The following is a 19,043-nucleotide window of genomic DNA, read 5'->3' on the forward strand; positions in this document are numbered from 1 at the left end:
TTTAATCCCAATACTCAAAAGACAGTGGTAGGATCTCTATTAGTTCCAGGCCACCCTGGTCTACATAGCAAGTTACAGGGCAGCCACAGTTACATAGGGCAGCCACAGTTACATAGCAAGACTAAGTTTCAATGGAAAAATTCTAAAGCATGAAGATTGTTAATAATTTGACCTTACAATCTATAAATACTAACTTTGTCATTAACTTGATCTATGAATTATATAAGACCCTTCATGTAAATTTGATTTATTCAGAAAAGACTATTTTATGAAGATTTATTGCAAAGTAAATTGACATAATTTGTGGTAGATATTAATAAAGTGGTAAGATGGGACATAAAAATTACCCATGCATGAAATTGAACACCAAAGAATGGCTGGACCTGGAGGTAGAACAGTATAATTACATTTATCTGATGAGAAATAGCTTTAACTTCTGGATTAGAGTGAGCATTAAAACACTGGTACCCATAAATTAAGAATTACTATGGCTGTATTCAGTCTATGGGTAATTTAGTTTGAAGTTAGCTAGTCTCATTTTCATCTCCTTGTTTATCTTTGCCTCAAGGTAAGACAATCAAATGCATTTCTGGTTAGGCACAGAGGAGAAGCCACCTCATCTTAGTCAAGATACGTCAAAATTGTGGGCATGGCTGGGGAGATTGTTCAGTACGTAAACTGTTGCATTGCAAGAAGAACAGGGATCTAAGTTTGGTCCCCAGAATCTGCATTAAAAGGAGAAAAAAAAAGCTGCGGGGCTTGGTGGCATAGGCCTTTAATCCCAGCACTTGGTAGGCGGAGGCAGGAAGATCTCTGTGAGTTCGAGGCTAGCCTGATCTACAGAGTAAGTGCCAAAAAAGGCTCCAAAGCAATACAGAGAAACCCTGCCTCAAAAAATAAAACAAACAAAAAACAAAGCGTTCTGACTTCCACATCTAATCCCAAGCCAGGAAGCTACCAAGAGGTGGATTCTTGGTGCTGGCTATCTCAATATTTTAGCACTTGTGGCATGTTCTAGGCCAGTGAAAAACATTGTCTTAATGAATAAGATGGCCATCTTCCAAGTTACAACTACTAAAGCTGACCGCTGGCAATTACATACATGAATACCCTGACCATGTACACACACACACTCAACACACATACACATGGAAATGAACATAAACAAAGTAAAATACCTAAAGGAAATGAATTCAGTTCCTTGTTTTTAACTCAATTTTTTTGTGGAGAAATGTTCTTATTGCTTTTAACATTTTATTGGAATTAGTAACACTTGCTTCTAATGACCTAGAAATGAAAAATCCTGATGTAAATTTTGAAAGTATACATGTTTATTTAACAAAGATAATAATTTGATTTTCTTTCTGCTTTTCTTTCTCTTTTTTAATTCTAGAAAAACTTGCTAAAGAAGTAGGTACTTCTTATGGCTGCTACTTTGTTCCAGCATTTTCAGGGTTATATGCACCTTATTGGGAGCCCAGTGCAAGAGGGTAAGTATTTCTATAGGCACAAGTAATTTACTGTATATTTTAAAACAGAAAAGATGGTATTGAATGTTTCTATTACAAAGAAAAGATAAATGCATGGAGTGCTAGGCATGCCTCATTGTACATCATATAAATACCTCCAAAGATCAAACAACACTTCATTAATATATGTAGTTATTATGTATTAATTGAAAAGTAAATGATAAAAAGACATGAAGGTAGAAGGCAGGCTAGTTGAAAATAGGAAGGGGATTATTAGGAGAGAATAATGGGTTGAATGTGTTCAAAAAGCATTGTGTAGATGTATGATAATGAATCTCTTAAGGTTTAACTACATATGCTAATAAAAACTAAGAACAATAAGAACAACAATGAAATAGGAATAGTGTTGACAAAATTGCATGTTATTGGGGATCTTGATTTTTAATTAATAACAAATTATGTCTATTTTTACCTATATATTGTAGACCGAAGCACTATCATCTACATGAATGTGATTTTATGTTTATATCATTTGTTTGGTTACATCACAGATATTTCAAACTGTGGATATAGGGTTAAGGATATTCAGAACTACTCAGTGAATATATCCAATTGCTTTCCTGCCTATATTTCTGTCTATTGAATTCACTCTAAATATATGGGACATAAGATCAGTGGCTTAATCACAGGGCTGGAATGTGACTCAGTGGCAGAGACTCATTTGAGTAGGTGTCTCTATACCCATATATTAGTGCAGCTCTCAACCCTCATCAGAGAGAAGAGGCAGTTAACACAGAGACTCCCAGTTTGCCAAAGTACACAAAATAAATGTCAATAAAGTGCTCAGTTATAAATGGGATATCTATACCCACTCCTGAAAGAGAGAGAACAAGAAGACTGTAACAGCCAGAGGTTGGGGAGGATAAAAAGTTATTGGTTTATTTATATTATTCTAGTCTGAAAATCTTTGTGTATTTTTAGGATCATCTGTGGACTCACTCAGTTCACCAATAAATGTCATATCGCTTTTGCTGCATTAGAAGCCGTTTGTTTCCAAACCCGAGAGGTAATGAATATAGGCCTATTCTTCTTGTGCTTGATCCATTTTATCACCCTTAAATTAAATATTAATTATATGTTTATGCCTGAAATTTATTAAGTTCTTAAAATGAACCCAATTGAAAAATGAAGCCTACATAAGCACTACTCTAAATACTACTCTAAATATAAGTGTGGCCTCTCTCCCCTGTCCCACTATAATTGTGTTGTAAATACCTTTATCACCACCAACTAGGCATTTTATGTTAACGAGAATGCTAGTTAGTGGAGTAGCACGTATCAGGCAAAGGAAATAACACAAATGTAGGCATCAATATAGAAAATAAGATGCAAAATAGAATGTTTAGCTTGCTAATGGCAGGGTGAGTAAAGAAGTATGATGCCAGAAAAAGTTGGTTGTAACCAGATCAAGGATGGCTTGTAAGAGTACAATCCAGTGTCTTGATTTCATTCTTGTAGGCTTTGAGAAACACTTCCAGGTTTGTGTGTAATGGGTTGCCATTTTTATTCATGTTACTGTGGAGTTGTCTCATCATGTTAATTGCATTGGTTTATTTTAAGATTTTGGATGCCATGAACCGCGACTGTGGAATTCCACTCAGTCATTTGCAGGTAGATGGAGGAATGACCAGCAATAAAATCCTCATGCAGCTACAAGCAGACATTCTGTATATTCCAGTAGGTTAGTAATCCTTCACTAGTTTAAACCCCAGAAGTAATAATGTTGGGAATAACTGATCCTTCAGGCATATATAGCTACAAAAGTCTTGACACAGTGTTCTCCTCTCAGTGAAACCATCCATGCCTGAAACAACTGCTCTAGGAGCGGCCATGGCAGCTGGAGCTGCAGAGGGTGTTGGTGTTTGGAGTCTTGAACCTGAGGATTTGTCGGCTGTCACAATGGAGCGGTTTGAACCTCAGATCAACGCTGAAGGTATAGTTAAAGAATAAAACTTTATTTAAAATATTTATTCTTCTCTCATGTATTGTATTCCTACTGCTGTTTCCCCTCCCTCTTCTCCTATCACTCTACCTTCTCTGTCTCCAGATCTACTCCTCTTCCTTTCTCTTCAGAAAAGGGGAGGCCTCACAAGGATAGGAAGTTGTATCAAATATAGCATGTCAAGTCATAATAAAAGTAGGCACATCCCCTCATATTAAGGCTGAATGAAGGCAACCCAGTAGGAGGAAAAGGGTCTCAAGAGTAGGCAAAAGAATCAGAAACAGTTTCCCCTTGCACCATTAGAAGTCCCACAGGAACACCAAGCTATACAACCATAACACATATGCACAGGATGTATTTCAGGTCCATACTGGCTTCCTGATTGTCAGCAGAGTCTCTTTGAGCCCCTGTGAGCCATGGCTAATTGATTCTGTGGGGTGTGTTCCTTTGCTGTGTTGATCACTCTGGCTCATACAATCCTTCCTCACTCTCTTCTGTGGAGTTTCTCAAGGAGAACTAATATCAATTCTTCTCAAATTATTCTACAACATGGAAACAGAAGGAACATTGACAAATTCATTTTATGAAGCCACAGTCACCCTGATACCCAAAACCACACAAAAATTCAACAAAGAGAATTAAAGATCAGTTTCCCTCCACTTAATAAAATTCTCAAAAACCAAATCCAATTACATATCAAAAGTTCATCTACCAATAACATATAGGCTTCATCCCAGAGATGCAGAGATAGTCCAACATTGGAAAATCTGTCAGTGTAACTCATTCAGCTTCTAAATATCTCATCCACACACTGACAGTCACCACCATGTGTGTATTACCAAATCTGTGGTCCAGTAAAGACTCATTGTGTTTTAATGTGAGTTATTAGGAATGCTGAGTAAGCAATCTTAAGTAGTCTACTTTGACCACTTCAACAAATTACATCTCATACATGTTTTCCTTATTTTAATTCTAGAAAGTGAAATCCGTTACTCCACATGGAAGAAAGCTGTGATGAAGTCAATTGGTTGGGTTACAACTCAGTCTCCAGAAAGTGGTAAAATGTTTTTTATTGGCTATTATTAACACTTTTTGTTGGTGACCGTTTTCTTAGTGTGTTGATTAGTTTATTTAAGTATATGGCTGTTTATACTAAGCCAGGCTGCTCTGAAGAAAAGGACTATCCTATCCTATATCTAATGTTTCTCACAGTTTGAAAACACTTTAGAGTCTTAAACATAAAATGGAAATTACAGGTTAATATGCATACCTTTAATGTAGCCTGCTATATCATTCCTTGTTGATTTATTCCTGGCATGTCAATGAATACTGAATTTTCCGAAGAAATTGTTATTTCTGGTTCCTTTCTTAATGAAAAAAAAAAATCAATTAGACTTTTATTTTCCCTCTCCCTGATCATATCTACCTTTTTGGGAGGCTTTCTTATCACCTGAAGCAATCAATTAGTGTATTAAGTTCTAATGCTGGCAAGTGGTGGCTCATGCCTTTAATTCCAGCATTCGGGAGGCAGAGGTAGGAGGCCAACCTGTTCTACAGAGTGAGTTCCCGGACAGCCAGACTATTACACAGAGAAACCCTGTCTCAAAAAAACAAAACAAACAAACAAAAAAAAATGAGGAATCTTATTAACATCTAGACACTTAATGGAAAGTATTTGGGCTGAGTAAACCATTTTGAAGTGTGAATTCCTATGAAAACACAGGAGGAAGTAAACTAAATGTAGGAAGTTGAAAGTATTACTTATAATTGAGAAATGCTATTAGCAGAAAATAAAGAAGTTTTATTTTTCAAATCATGTAGGAAGGAAAGTATTTAGGGTTAGTCAGCTACTCAGGTTTAAATACCTTGTAGGCTGTCTTTGATCACATATAGAAGACGAAGAGTAGAATGAATGACACTTTTTGGGGAAGAGTTTATAAATGAAGTATCTGATTTCCAAGCTTACAGTGAGTATAGAATCATTTTTAATACATGTGGTTTTAGGAGACACTTCTAATTTCCTGTGATCTATGTTTTTAGCCCTGGGTGCTGCTTATTAAAATTGTCCACTTTTCCTAAGTAAATGGAATATGCTTTTGAATTTCAGATTGGGACTCTTGATTTCCTTCCTCTTTTTAAAAAACATCTTTTGCTAATTCTCATGCATATCCTAGGTTCCAGCTTCTCCCGAGATGGTGGATTAACTTATTTTTGCTAAGACTGAAATTTTGAGACCCTTGGCAATTATATTTCACAGTCATAAATACTACTCTTTAGCACACTCCTGGTTGATGTGTGACATATAACCAATGTGGACTCTGTTTTCTTTGCTTATTCCCTTAAATCAATGCCATGCAATGTCGGGTATGTGATTTATTGGACTAGTTGAATTTTTGTTAATGATACAACTACCCTGGCTTCCTCCCTCCCCTCCACCTTATACACACATTTTTCTTTAATATCTGTTAAAGATACAATGTTATCTTCAAAATTTTCACAAAAGCAATTGATCACTTTCCATGTATGTTCCTTATTGTCAGTCAATTTTTAATACTAGAAAAATGGTAAAAAAAATGATTTTCTGATTTAATTTTTCTTTCCTTGTTTGTATGTAGCCTCATATAGGCCAAGTTGTCTCTGAAATTACTGTGTAGAATCTTGAACTTGTGATCTTGCTGCCTGCATATCTGCTGGGAGTACAGATATATGCCATTATGCCCTGCCTTAAATTTTTACATCTCTTTATTTTCTGCTGCCAGCATCAATAGTAAATGTAATTTCAATAGCAAAGATTGATTCCCAAGGCACAAACATTAGGCAAGTGCTATACTCTCCTTTTTTTTTTTCCTTTTTATGTCTTTTATTAATTTTTTTTTAAATTAGCTTACAGAGTAATGGGTTTCATTCTGTAGCCATCTTTTTACTTTATATCTTGAGATAGGACATCATTTAATTGCTCAGCATGCACTTAAACTCAGGCTATAGTCCAGCCAGTCCTTTAACTTACTGATAGTCCTGACCCAGACTCCCAGGTAGCCAGTATTAGTTTGTACCACCAGATCTAGCTCTTAATTTTATTTTTGTTACAGTTACACCAGTGATTAAAATATTTTAATAGTTTTATGAAAACACTGAAATGTGCAGTGTCTAGGAAGTGGTCTTAAAGCTGTACAAACAACTCAGAATATAAAGTTTTGCTAAATGTATTCCTTTAAACAATATAAATTATATATGGCAGCTTATATTCTGTATAAGCTAGAGCCCTAACCTAATAAAACCAAACAGATACTAGAATTGGTACCTTGAAACTTTTTCTCTTTAATTTAATTTATAGAAAGGATATTATATCATTTAATTTCCAAAAGTGTATATAATTGTTAAAGCAACCATATTTTGTTTATAAATGTTTTTAATATATTATAAGCAATTAATTATATATTAAATATGATTAATTATATAGCTAATGATATTGGTAAAATCACATATTAGTAAAATCACGTATATTAATATACTGTTATAGATGGCATTAGGAGATAAGGTTTTTTATTTATTTACTTATTTTTATTTATTTTCTTTTTTAGTTTTTTTTTATTTAATTTTATATAACAAAGTCCAATTAAATGAAAACAAACATTTATACACAATATTTGGGAATTTGGGCGTCGTTCTTTCCAAGCTACTTCCTGCTGGTAAGGGGCGCTGTCTTGGGGGAATTCAAAGAAGATTCAGATATCCTGGCTGTAGCCCGTTTTAGTTCTTTAAGACAGAGTTTCTCTTTGTACCTTAGAGCCTGCCCTGGAACTCGCTCTGTAGACCAGACCAGCCTTGAACTCATAGAGATCCGCCTACATGTGCCTCCTGAGTGCTGGGATTAAAGACATGTGCTATTACCACCCAGCATTATTTTAAAATTTTAAATATTATTTAATATGATATTTTAAGTATCATTTAATAATGATTACACATAGATCAGGATGACCTCAAACTCACAGAGATATGCCTGCCTCTGTCTCCTAGTGCTAGGATTAAAGACATGCATTACCACACCCAGCAATATCTTACTGTGTAGCCCAGGATGGACTTAAGACTCATGATTCTCCTACCTCAGCTTCCGGACTGCTGGGATTAGAGGTGTAAGCCACTATGCCCAGTTCAGGATTTTGGTGTTATTTTAGAGCAAGCCTATTATGACATGGCTTTGGACTTACAACATACCAAACACTTCGAAAATAATTCAAATTTCTTTAAATACATTGCACAACTATAAGTGCATAAAACATGAATTTATTATATATAAATCCATAAACATCTGTTTTACATATATGCGTGATCATCCCACTGGAAAAGAAAACTTCACCCAGGCAGTAGTAACACATACCTTTAATCCCAACACTCAGGAGGCAGAGGCAGTTGGATCTCTGTGAGTTCAAGGCCAGCCTGGTCTACAAAGCAAGTTGCAGGACAGACTCCCAAACCACAGAGAAACCATGTCTTGAACAACAAAACAAAAGCAAACAAAACTAAACTAAACTAAAAAACCTTCATCAGTGGGTACCACCTAAATTGATAGGAGCTCCACAGATCTTTTGTTGATAATTTTTCTTTTGTTCTTTTAAGTAGTTCAGGGTTTTAAGTAGTTCAGGCAGTGTCAAATTCACTTGTAGTAAAGGGTGAGCACAAACTTCTAGAAACTAATATTTTATCTCTCACACCTCATTTTTGTGGTGTTGGAGTTTTGTGAATGGAATGATAGGCAAGTATCTAACATCCCTAGGCACAATCCTTAGATCTTTTCACATTGGGACTCACTGTAGGGACATCAGAAAAATTTATTATTGTAAGTTACAACTGATAGCTTTCTTTAAGAGAACCAGACATTTTCTTTCCAAAAATCATACTAAAGTGGTCTGTACAAATACATAAGTAAAAAGATTAGTTTTGCACTTGAAAAAGTTACAAACATTGAAATAATAAGGAAAATGGCATATTGAACTCTTGAAATTCCAGTTTCTAAGGGAAAAGGCGTACATGATGAGAGGAAGAAAATCCTCTTCCAAAAGAAACAACAGTCTTATGACTACATAGCATAACAAATGCTTGGAAGTATCCCTACCCAACATGTTTGAATGATGCCCTGTATTATAGCAATATTTTCATAACTCTGGGGCATTACCTTATATTCTAGGACCTGGTAATGTAGCTTAAAAGCCCTAGGTTTAATATTTAACAACACAAAATGTGCTAAATAGTGTAGGTACATTGTGTGTGAAGGAGTATATATGCATATGCACATGTGTGTGTAGGCCAGATGACAACTTTGGGATTTATTTTGCTCCTTCCACCTTTACAGGGGCATTAGAAATTCAGTGTGGTTGCCAGGTTTGCACAGAAAGCCCTCTTCCCCACTTAGCTATTTTGCCATCTCATGGGTACATAATTTTTAAGTAAATGCTGTGTGTAATGCACATGCTTCAAAAAAAATTCAAGAGAACTCGGATCACAAAAATAATCATGTTCATTAATAGAATATAGTTTTATTATACCATTTTGTTTCAGCAGTACTTCCAGATGTATTTCATTATACACCCAAATCTATTTTGACACAAGTCCAAATAAATCAGTGTTTAAAACAAAAACAACTTGAGTATCGGAAAGGTAGTTACAGAGATTCAGGAGTGATAATAAGGGTAAGGTGTGAGGGTAGGAGTGAGATAAGAGAGAGCGAAAAGTTACAGTGATAAAGATGTACTTCATCTATATATGGAATTGTCAAAGAATGAATTCATTAAAAAATACGTGTAAAAAGTGTTTTCAACTCATCTAAAGGAGACTAGAAACCTTTCTAATATACCTTTGGGTAAATTGCACTACTCATTTATTGTTATTGGGAGAATAATCTAGAAAGCCCAAACCAACAGCCTCCCAAAAAGCTCTCTTTGGCTTTGCAAGTGGAAAGCTGATGTTGGCTATGTGTGTTATATTCTTGGCTACTTGTGGCATGCTATCTGTATTGTTTGTTAACTTTCATAAGCCTTGATATTGATTATATTTTTGATTTGAAGTAATAACTCTTTGCCAGCTTTTATGAATATGCTATTTTTATAACTTGTTTTGCTATCATGTGATTCTTAACATAAATATTGTAATTATGTGTCTCTCTTTTGGTTTGCTTGACTGGAATTCCCTTCTACTTGGATGACCACAGGTGACCCTAGTATCTTCTGTAGTCTGCCTTTGGGCTTTTTTATAGTGAGTAGCATGGTAATGTTAATCGGAGCAAGGTACATCTCAGGTCAGTTACTCTTTCAATTAGACAACTTTTAGTAGTTAGCATTAATGCATTTGTTTGTAACTCAGCAGAAAGCTTTTTAGTGTTTTTCTTTCTTCCTATGTTAAGAAACCCAGAAATCAAAAGTCTAATTAGTTATATCAGTTCATCTTTGGGGACAGTTAGAACTATGACTTTGCTTAAACATATTAAAAAATTTTATCAGAATTCTTTGAAGGTCCACATTCTGCTGTCAGCTGTGAAATAAGCAAAAGCTAAGAGTACAAATGTTAATTTTTACCTGAAAGGAATTTCAGAAGGACTGATGAAAGTTAAATTGTAATGTTGCCATTAACCTTCTTGGTTTGAAAATGTGTATTTGGGGGCTTTCTGAATTTTTTTTCTCAGTATGTCATAGTAGATCTATACTTGCAAGAATTTTGGTCAGCTGAGTTCTGTAAAACACTAAAACTGCAAAAGATACTCAGTTAATTTTAATTTAGTAAAAAGAATACATTTTTGAAGTCTTTTAGATTAATAGATAAATTAAGGTTATAATAAAATGAAATATTCTTTGCATATCAGCTTCTACTGAAAATGCATATAAAAGTAATGGTTCAGGATGGTATGAAAGTGCATAGGGCCACCAGTATTAATTTAAACACAATTGCCATTTTGGAAGCTACTCCTGGCAACTCTTTAATTTTTCTTCAGATTTTTGTCTTAAATGGAAATCCCTGATTTTGAGATATGCTTCTATTTTTCAATCTTTATATTTAGAGTGAAAGCTAGATTAGTTCTTGTATTCAGTATGGTGATGTCTGACCTTGGTTTAAGATACAAAATTTAAACTTCATTCATGTGAAAGGAACATCTACTTATGTAAAGCTGACAAGAATATCTTTAAGTTGGACATTAGTTTAATGCCATATATAAGCATGAAACAAATTTTTTTATCAGAATATTAGATTATATTTTATGTAATGAGAAATGAGTTAGTTCTTTGCATGAGAATTTAAAAATAGATTGCATAAGCTTTTCTGTATTCCTCATATTCAAGCATACTCAGGATAAATTTTTTCAAATCATGCACATTTCTGTACTAACAATACCTTATTTTTGGTATTGATGCTAATATGCTAAAGCAGGTATTTGTTCTCTTTCTTTTTCTGAGATATTTTTTGCCAGAAGACTAGAAACATTGCCATGAGAACTCTAATTTAACTTTACAAAGATAAGTATAGTTTTAGAAAATGTTCCATTCCTTTTTTCATTATCCTGAGTATTTTTGCTATATGATGATAACCTGGAAAAAATAAGGCAAAAATCATAGCTTAAAACTTCCATTGATTTTTTTTTTTTTTTTGCTGTTGTTTCTCTTTTGATACTATCTATGATATCATGAAAAGTCCCAAACTCCATGGAAACTGAGACTTATATCTTTAAGCTAAATTATACATTAAATATCAAATGTAGTGTGTTTCTGAAATGTATGTGGTCACCATGTTCAGGCCTTCCTTTTGGTGACATCTACTGAGATTCATTTATAGAAGAAATTGTTTGTCTTGGCAAAAAGTTATAAATAGTGGTATTAGTTGCTAATTTTGGAGTTGGCCCAGTTACATTTGTTGCTTCATAACTATTAAGCATCATATAGAAATACTGGAATTTGTTATATACAAAGCATGAAATTAGCAGCTCAAATAATTGAATAGCCTTTATTGTTTTAACTCTTGGAATGCATATATGCCTTATTAACTATTATTGTTTTGTCCCCCTTTAGGTATCCCATAAATAATACCACCTCATGGATTCCCAAGATGCAAGCTTTTTATGTAATAAGGAAATCTGACAATTATGTCTCATACTGTAATGATGTTATCCATAGACTCTGATTTTTCTCATAAACCACTTGCTGCATGATCCTCCAAGTAGACCTATGGCTTGAAATAAAGGAAATGCAGCAGAAAGAATGCTCCAGTAACATTTAGTGTCATTGTTTAACATTGACAGACCGTTAAGGTTGGGCCAGTTACCATTGGGGCTGACCCCTCTATTTTAATACTATGTTATTCCCTCCATTTTAATACTATGTTATTCCCTCTAAGATCTAGGATGAGAACTTTGTATCATGCCCATTTGAATTTGTCATCCAGTATATCCAGATGTTAATGAACTTGGCTTTGATTCTCTTCACTACACATGTCTGAAGAAGGGGTTGCTATTAATTTCTTCAAAATGAGTGACTTTTTGCTTATTTGCTTCTAACAGATCAAATGTCTTCTACACATTAGAAGACCACAACATCACTGAATATTTCAATGGAAGCATCTAAGGAATTATTAGATAATGATTTTCTGTTCTGATAACTTGGACATTTTCTGAACAATATTGCCAAAATTGAAAAATTTCATGTGTAAATTTCATTGTCTCACTATCATGACTTTCTGTCTGGGTCTTACAGAATAGAACACTTTTTTTTCTGTTTTTTTTTTCATTCCTTTTTATATTTTTTATTCTGTACGGATAACATACATGCCTATATATTTTATATACTGAGGGTAACCCATTTATAAATTAAGAGCACATTATATTCAGTAAGTTATAACAGGGCTGTTCTTAAGCAGACTACTATGTATATAAATATGGGGGGGGGGACAAGTTGTATACATTTTTGGGCAACGGTTATGCATATTATTTACCAGGAAAAGATTTTCTTATAAAATCCAACATTTTAAATTTAAGTATATATTCAATGTCAATAGAATAAAATGTACTATATTGTGATTTCAGCTATGTTTCATATACTCTACCATTTATCTCAGCTGGAAGGAAAAACAACTGTGGCATGTAACAGTAAATACTGTTCTCAAACATGAGTACTAGTCCAAATAAAATTTTTCCTTTGAATTAATGTTTTCCATATTTGATATCCTATTGAGGAATTGTTATAAATTAAAGAACTAAGTAGAAAAATTGTATGAATAAAGCCAATAATCTCTTTCAAATGTTATTACTTGTTAATAAGCTGTTCTTGTTTTCTGGTATGATAGAAAATCATCTCTAATGCCATACTGGCAAAAAATTATCATTGCAAATGTATCACAGGGAAACCAGTACCTTTGCAAATATTTTGAATTATTTGTTATAAATTACTAATTTAGGTTCCTAACATCAATTTTTAAAGATACGTTTGTTTTGTAGCAAAGAAGTAATATAGTAAGATAATAATTATATTATTTTTATCAGTTCAGGATGAAAAATATTGATAGAAAAGGTTTTATTTGAAATTGATGGTAAATTATATTTACTATTCTGATTTTGCTGTTCGTAAGTACTGAATCTTCTCAGTTTTACTGATGTGGCTGCCATTTAAGTGGTATAAATATAGAAAGGTACTGTGAAATTATTATGGCAGTGATAATTTTTAACTTAGCTATATTTGTACAAAATCAAGTTGAGCTAATTGTAAATAATTGTGCAAATCTCTATTCAATAATTTTCGGGTAACATTAATTTTTTTAAACAAAATGCAAGATTTATAAATGTTTGAAATTGTAACCATTGATAAGTAATGGTAAATTTACTTAAAATAAATTGACACCTTATTTCTTATTTGCATTTCTCATTTACAGATGAAAGTTCAGTTAACAGATGTTTTAGCAGATACCTTTTAGCACTTGTTCACATATACTGAGGAGCTAAGTAACAGCAAAAGTAATTTCTAGAAGGAAGAACATCTTAATCATTCTATTAGAACAGACTAAACAGTCTCTACCTCAGCATATCCAGAAAACACATTTTCAATGTCAGTGGTCATTGTCAGTAGTGTCTTACCTGGCTGAAACCTACGTATCTATTAGCTTCATTCTTTGCCTCAGCTTGTTTGCCTGGGTTAGTCAGTGGGGTCCAGCACACCATTGTTCTTTCATGCTAATGCCAACGTCTCAATATTTTGTTCTACAATTGATCCACAAAATAAACATTGCATTAATGCTTCTGTGTTGGTATCTTTTAAACTTTAATTTTGAGACAGGGTCTTTCTGTATAGCCTTGACTGCTCTGTATACCAAGCTAGCCTTGAATGACAGAGATCTGCTTGCCTCTCTCTCTTCCCACTGCTGGGATAAAAGTCATATGCCACCATGCCCAGAACTTCAAGTCTTTTTAAATTTTTTTTTCTTGTGGAGTACATTTTTCTGTCTTTGTCTGTGTGTGTGTGTGTGTGTGTGTGTGTGTGTGTGTGTGTGTGTGTGTGTGTGTGTCTGTCTGTCTGTCTGTCTGTCTCTGTGTGTGTTTGTGTTTTTATGTGGAGGTGTGTGAATATCTGTTTGAGATATTTTATAACATACACCATCGTCACCAAAACACACCGTGATCCTCATGAGTGCACCCACACATCAGTCTTTAATCCATGTTATTAATCATGATGAATCTTACTAGTTTTGTGCCATTATTCATTCCCAAGTCAATTGTATTAATGCAAAATATTTAAACCACCAAAACACATCAAAGGGAGGTTAGAAAGGAGGGTGTAGCTTTGAAAGAAAATAAAGGCACTGTCTAGAAACAAGTGGAAACACATTATTGAAAAAAATATGTTTGTGTGTTCACCTGCAGGTATAGATACAAAATCAAAAGAAAATAAAGCATATCAAATCCTAAGCATATCAGTTAATGTGAAAATCCATAATATATTATGTAAAGCAGTGCAAAATTCACATTTATTAATTAAACATGGTTAACTTAAACATACCAAGCCAGTTATACAGCACTAAATGATTGCCCTGTTTTTTGGTTTTTGTTTTGTTTTGCTTTCTTGTTTGGGTTACAATACAAAGAATGGCATTTTTCATAGTTTGTACATATATTTTATTGTACTTTACTCATATTTGCCCTTCCAATTGTTCCCCAAACCCTTCTCATCTAGCTTGTCATTTTCCTTCACCCAAATAACAGCCCCCTTCTGCTTTCAAGTTATATACATTTTGTTATCCCCTCTTACTCAACATTCTCATTTCCTTTAAGACCTCTCTGGCATGCCAAAGTAAATAAAAAAGAAATAGATTACAGTGTAAACATTGACAGGCATTAACAAAATTGTTAATTAGTTAAATAATGCCATTCTTGTGTGGTAAAAAGTGCAAAAAGGGTGCTTTTGACAGAATTATCTATATAATCATAAATAAAAAATAAAGATATAAACAATGTCTGAAGATAGCAGCTTAATGTCTGTTTTAGGAGAAAAGCACTAAATCTCCTGCATTATAAATCTGGTGTTCTGGTATAAGTGACCAAGGTCACCACAACATTGGCCACTTACGGAACAATGTAAATACCAATGAATGCACATCTTTTAGGATTTTAGGATAAAGAACAAAATGACAATATGACACCAGGGCAACTAGTAGAAAAGCACACACAAACACACAAATCATTTTAAATCTTAGTGTGCATACTCTCAATACTTGTTAATGTACTAATTACAAAATTAAAAATTCTGAACTTCAATCCATGAAGTTCTATAGCAACATTAATCATAATAGTTAGAAAATAGTACAAATCATGTAATCATTGATGAGTAGGTATTAAAAAATTATATGACTGTACAAGGGAATATTTATCAAAAATGTTAAAACATCTTAGCCTTGAAGTACTATGCCAGGTGAAAGAAGATAGATATAACTACAATGTGTAGTATGATTATATGAAGTGTCCAGAATTAGCAAATATGGAGAGGCAGAATTCCCTTTTTTATTTAAATTTCTGAGTACTGTATATCATTTCTGTCTAAACTATTTAGTGTTGATCATATGTGTGTAAATTTTTATGGTTGACAGGTTGGGGTTGGATAACTTATGGGAGGGGGAGTTCATTCCTGAAGGAATCTCTTAGCTGCCATTAATTGCCTATCTAGGGGTAGAGCCTTGGTAAGAGTTCACCCATCCACATTGGTATATTGGTTAATGTTGTCATTATACAGGTTTTTTTTTCTAGGCAACCATATTTTTGATATTTCATGAATCAGCTTCCTGTCATATGCAAACGACACTATTTAGCAGCCGGCTTCCAGGTCTGCTGTCTCTTACAATTATTCTGCCTTCTGTTCTAAGATGTTCCCTGAGCTGGTGTAAGGGTTGCTGTGTAGATGTGTCAAATGGGGCTGGGAATCCCAAGGCCTTTTATTCTTTGTTTTATCTGTTGTGGATCTCTGTAATAATCATTATCTGCTGCAAAATGAAGTTCCTTTGATGAGGGGTGCAGCTATATTTATCTATGGCTAAAAGGATAAGTATTTAGAATGCAATTAGAAATTAAATTGCTTTAGGAAAATGGTAGTACTATTTTCTCTTTTAAGGTCTATGCTCTCCAACTATGCGTAGCTGGCAAGGTTTATAGTACCAGGCATGAATTCTTCCCTATTGATCAGGTCTTGATTTCAATTAGATGTTCGTCACCTCCAATTAATTATGTTATTATTATACCTTGGATATCTTGCTAGGCTAGTCATTGTTGTGGTTCATAGACTTTATAGCTAGGGCTTGCATAGTGGCTTCTTGGTATCATGAGAACTAGTCCATAGGAAGGAGGTTTCCAAGTCAGCCCCAACCAGACTCCCTCCAAGTGCTGTGTCTAAAGTGTATTGTGTCTTCAAAAAATGAGTCTTACTTTCAAGTAAAGCAATAGGAGGCAACCAAAGGCAATGACAATAGTATATATTACTTTGGGAGTCTCTCGGGAACCCCTGACCAACAACTGGAAGACAGGTTTCCCATGCCTGGCACTGGGGTTATTGCTGGATAAACTGTGACTCTTGGGGGTAGCATCATCACCTTGAGTGGCATAATTACATTACACACACACATTTTATATTTTATAGATGTTATATGTTTTTTAAGCAAGCTATAGCTTTTTCAAGTATTCTCTGTTATTTAATCTTTCTTTTCTCCATTTCCCTATGTATTACATGTTCTCAGTCCCCATACTATTTCCCCTTTTCCCTCTTCAAAGCACCTGTATTGTACTGTCCATCTAGATATAGCTCCTTCTTTCCTGATCACCCCTCTCCACAGGGTTCCTTTCTACTCCCTAGCTTCTGCAGTTACTGAAGGTTCTCTACTCAAATGTGAAAATTTGAAGTGATGCCCACAGTTTAGAGATATCCTGCAATATTTTCCTTTCTGGGACTAGTTATTTCATTCAGTATAAAATTTATCCCAGTCAGAACGTATATGATCAAAAAATAGTTGACAACAAGTGCTGGCAGGGGGTTGGAAAATCAGGAACCCTTTGTGGAATTAAAAACTACTACAGCCATTCTGGGAATCAGTGTGGAACATACTCAAAAAAATTCTACCATATGACCCAGCTATACCACTTCTTGACATATACCCAACAGACTCAACATCCCACTCCAGAGATACTTGGGCAGCCATGTAGATCAGTGTCTATTTAAAATAGCTGGGAAATGGGAAACAACCTTGATGTCCTTAAGTTGATGCATTGCTAATGAAAATGTGAAACATATACATAATGTTATACTAGTCAGCTGTAAAGAAAAATGAAATTCATAGTTTAATGGATAGAGCTAGAAAGTAGTTTATTGATGGCCAGAACTGGAGGAGAGAAAATTGGAAGTGAATCTTAATAGGTACAGCATTTTTACTTTGAGATGTTGAAAGTAACCTGAAATTAGGTGTGATGATTGTACAGCATTATGACGATACTAAAAACCAGTGTGCATTTTATAGCTTGTGAATTAAATTAACAAAATGTAATTTAAATTTTCAGAGGTCATGAATTCGTGACCCAGATTCACTTCTGGGCCTGTTTGAAACAGAATTAATTTAAATTTGCATGTACATACTTCTCTCTCCATTCACTGCCCCCCCCCACTTCCCCTGTGCTCTGGGGGAATTGTCCCTTCCCGGTTCTGTGAGGGACTTTATATGAATCTCTTAAAATACACCTTGTATCCTAGTTCCTCTGGTGGTGTGAATTATAGGCTGGTGATCCTTTGCTCTATGTCTAAAATCCATATATAAGTGAGTATATACTATGTTCCTCTTTTTGTGACAGGTTACCACATTCAGTATGGTTTCTTCAAGTGCCATCCACTTGCCTGCAAATTTCAAGATACCATTATTTTTTTTTCTGCAGAGTAGTATTCCATTGTGTAGATTGCCATATCTTCATTATCCATTCTTCAATTGAGGGGCATCTAGGTTGCTTCCAGGTTCTTGCTATTACAAATAGTGCTGCTATGAACATAGTTGAACAGATGTCTTTGTTGCATGGATGTGGATCATTTGGAGATGGAGTCCGGTTAGGAATAGAAGATGGGAGAGAGAGAGAGAAAGAGAGATAGAGAGAGAACATAAAAGAGGGAGCCAATATTGGTTTGAAGAGAAAATTGAACACAAAGAAAGGTCTAGAGAACTACAAGACTGCCGCCAACTAACAATTTGAGCATCCGTGGAAAGGCTATCATAAATGCCCTTCCCGGAGAGTGAGATCAACAACTAACTTATCCATGGAGCCCTCATCTAATACCTGTTGGAAACAGGAGCAAACACCCATACATAAACACTGAGTTGAACCAGAACCCAGATGCAGATGGAGACGACAAGACCAGGCAGCAGAAACACATAGAGACAGCTTACCTGAACAAGGAGGAGCTAACGGCCCCCAGACTGATAGCTGTGAAGCCAGCATGGGACTGACTCAGGCCCCCCTGAATATGGGTATCAGCCAGAAGGACTGAGCAGTCTAAGGCACCTCAGACAGTGGAGCCAGGATGTAACCCTGGTGCACAAAAGGACCTTGCGAACACATCCCCCATGGAGGGATACTGCCTTAACCTAGAGACAGGAGAGAAGCCCTAGTCCCTACTTCACATGACCTGTCAGACCTACATGACCCCAACTGGATGGCATTCCCCTACATATGGAATTTGGGGTGGGGGATGGGAGGGGAAGGTGGTTAGGGTGCATGTGGGAGGTCAAAGAGGGTAAAAGAGACAGAAGGAGGGAGGGAGGAAGGAAGGGAGGGAGGGAAGGTAGAAAGGAGGGAGGGAGGGAGGAAGGGAGAGGGAACTGGGGTGGACATGTAAAATAATAAATTAAAAAAATTGCATGTACATAAAAGAATCATAGATGCCTAGTCTCTGATGGCATGTGAGTTTTGTATCCCATAAATAAAATTACTCCTTGAAAGATGGATGAAGATGGATGTTAAGAAATGTTAGCCCTTTTTGTTTTTTGTTCGTTTGTTTTTTGTTTTTTTTTTTTTTTCTGTGATAAGG

General features: G+C 34.9%; 1 protein-coding gene across 5 annotated transcripts in view; it reads left to right on the plus strand.

The window, feature by feature from the left end:
* The window catches only part of LOC127218170 (glycerol kinase), a 71,087-nt gene extending 58,335 nt beyond the window's left edge, over positions 1 to 12,752 (plus strand). For 4 of the 5 annotated variants that reach the window (XM_051179195.1, XM_051179196.1, XM_051179197.1 and 1 more), the window contains 7 exons: positions 1,394 to 1,490; positions 2,451 to 2,535; positions 3,090 to 3,210; positions 3,319 to 3,462; positions 4,448 to 4,528; positions 9,677 to 9,763; positions 11,523 to 12,752. In XM_051179195.1, the coding sequence (XP_051035152.1) occupies positions 1,394 to 1,490; positions 2,451 to 2,535; positions 3,090 to 3,210; positions 3,319 to 3,462; positions 4,448 to 4,528; positions 9,677 to 9,763; positions 11,523 to 11,533 (626 nt within the window). In that variant the 3' untranslated portion in view covers positions 11,534 to 12,752. The remainder of the gene's footprint in view (positions 1 to 1,393; positions 1,491 to 2,450; positions 2,536 to 3,089; positions 3,211 to 3,318; positions 3,463 to 4,447; positions 4,529 to 9,676; positions 9,764 to 11,522) is intronic. The other variant, XM_051179198.1, reaches the window with a different exon arrangement.
* Positions 12,753 to 19,043: the final 6,291 nt, after the last annotated feature.

Source organism: Phodopus roborovskii, unplaced genomic scaffold (genome assembly GCF_943737965.1).
Source record: "Phodopus roborovskii unplaced genomic scaffold, PHOROB, whole genome shotgun sequence".
NCBI lineage: Eukaryota > Metazoa > Chordata > Mammalia > Rodentia > Cricetidae > Phodopus > Phodopus roborovskii.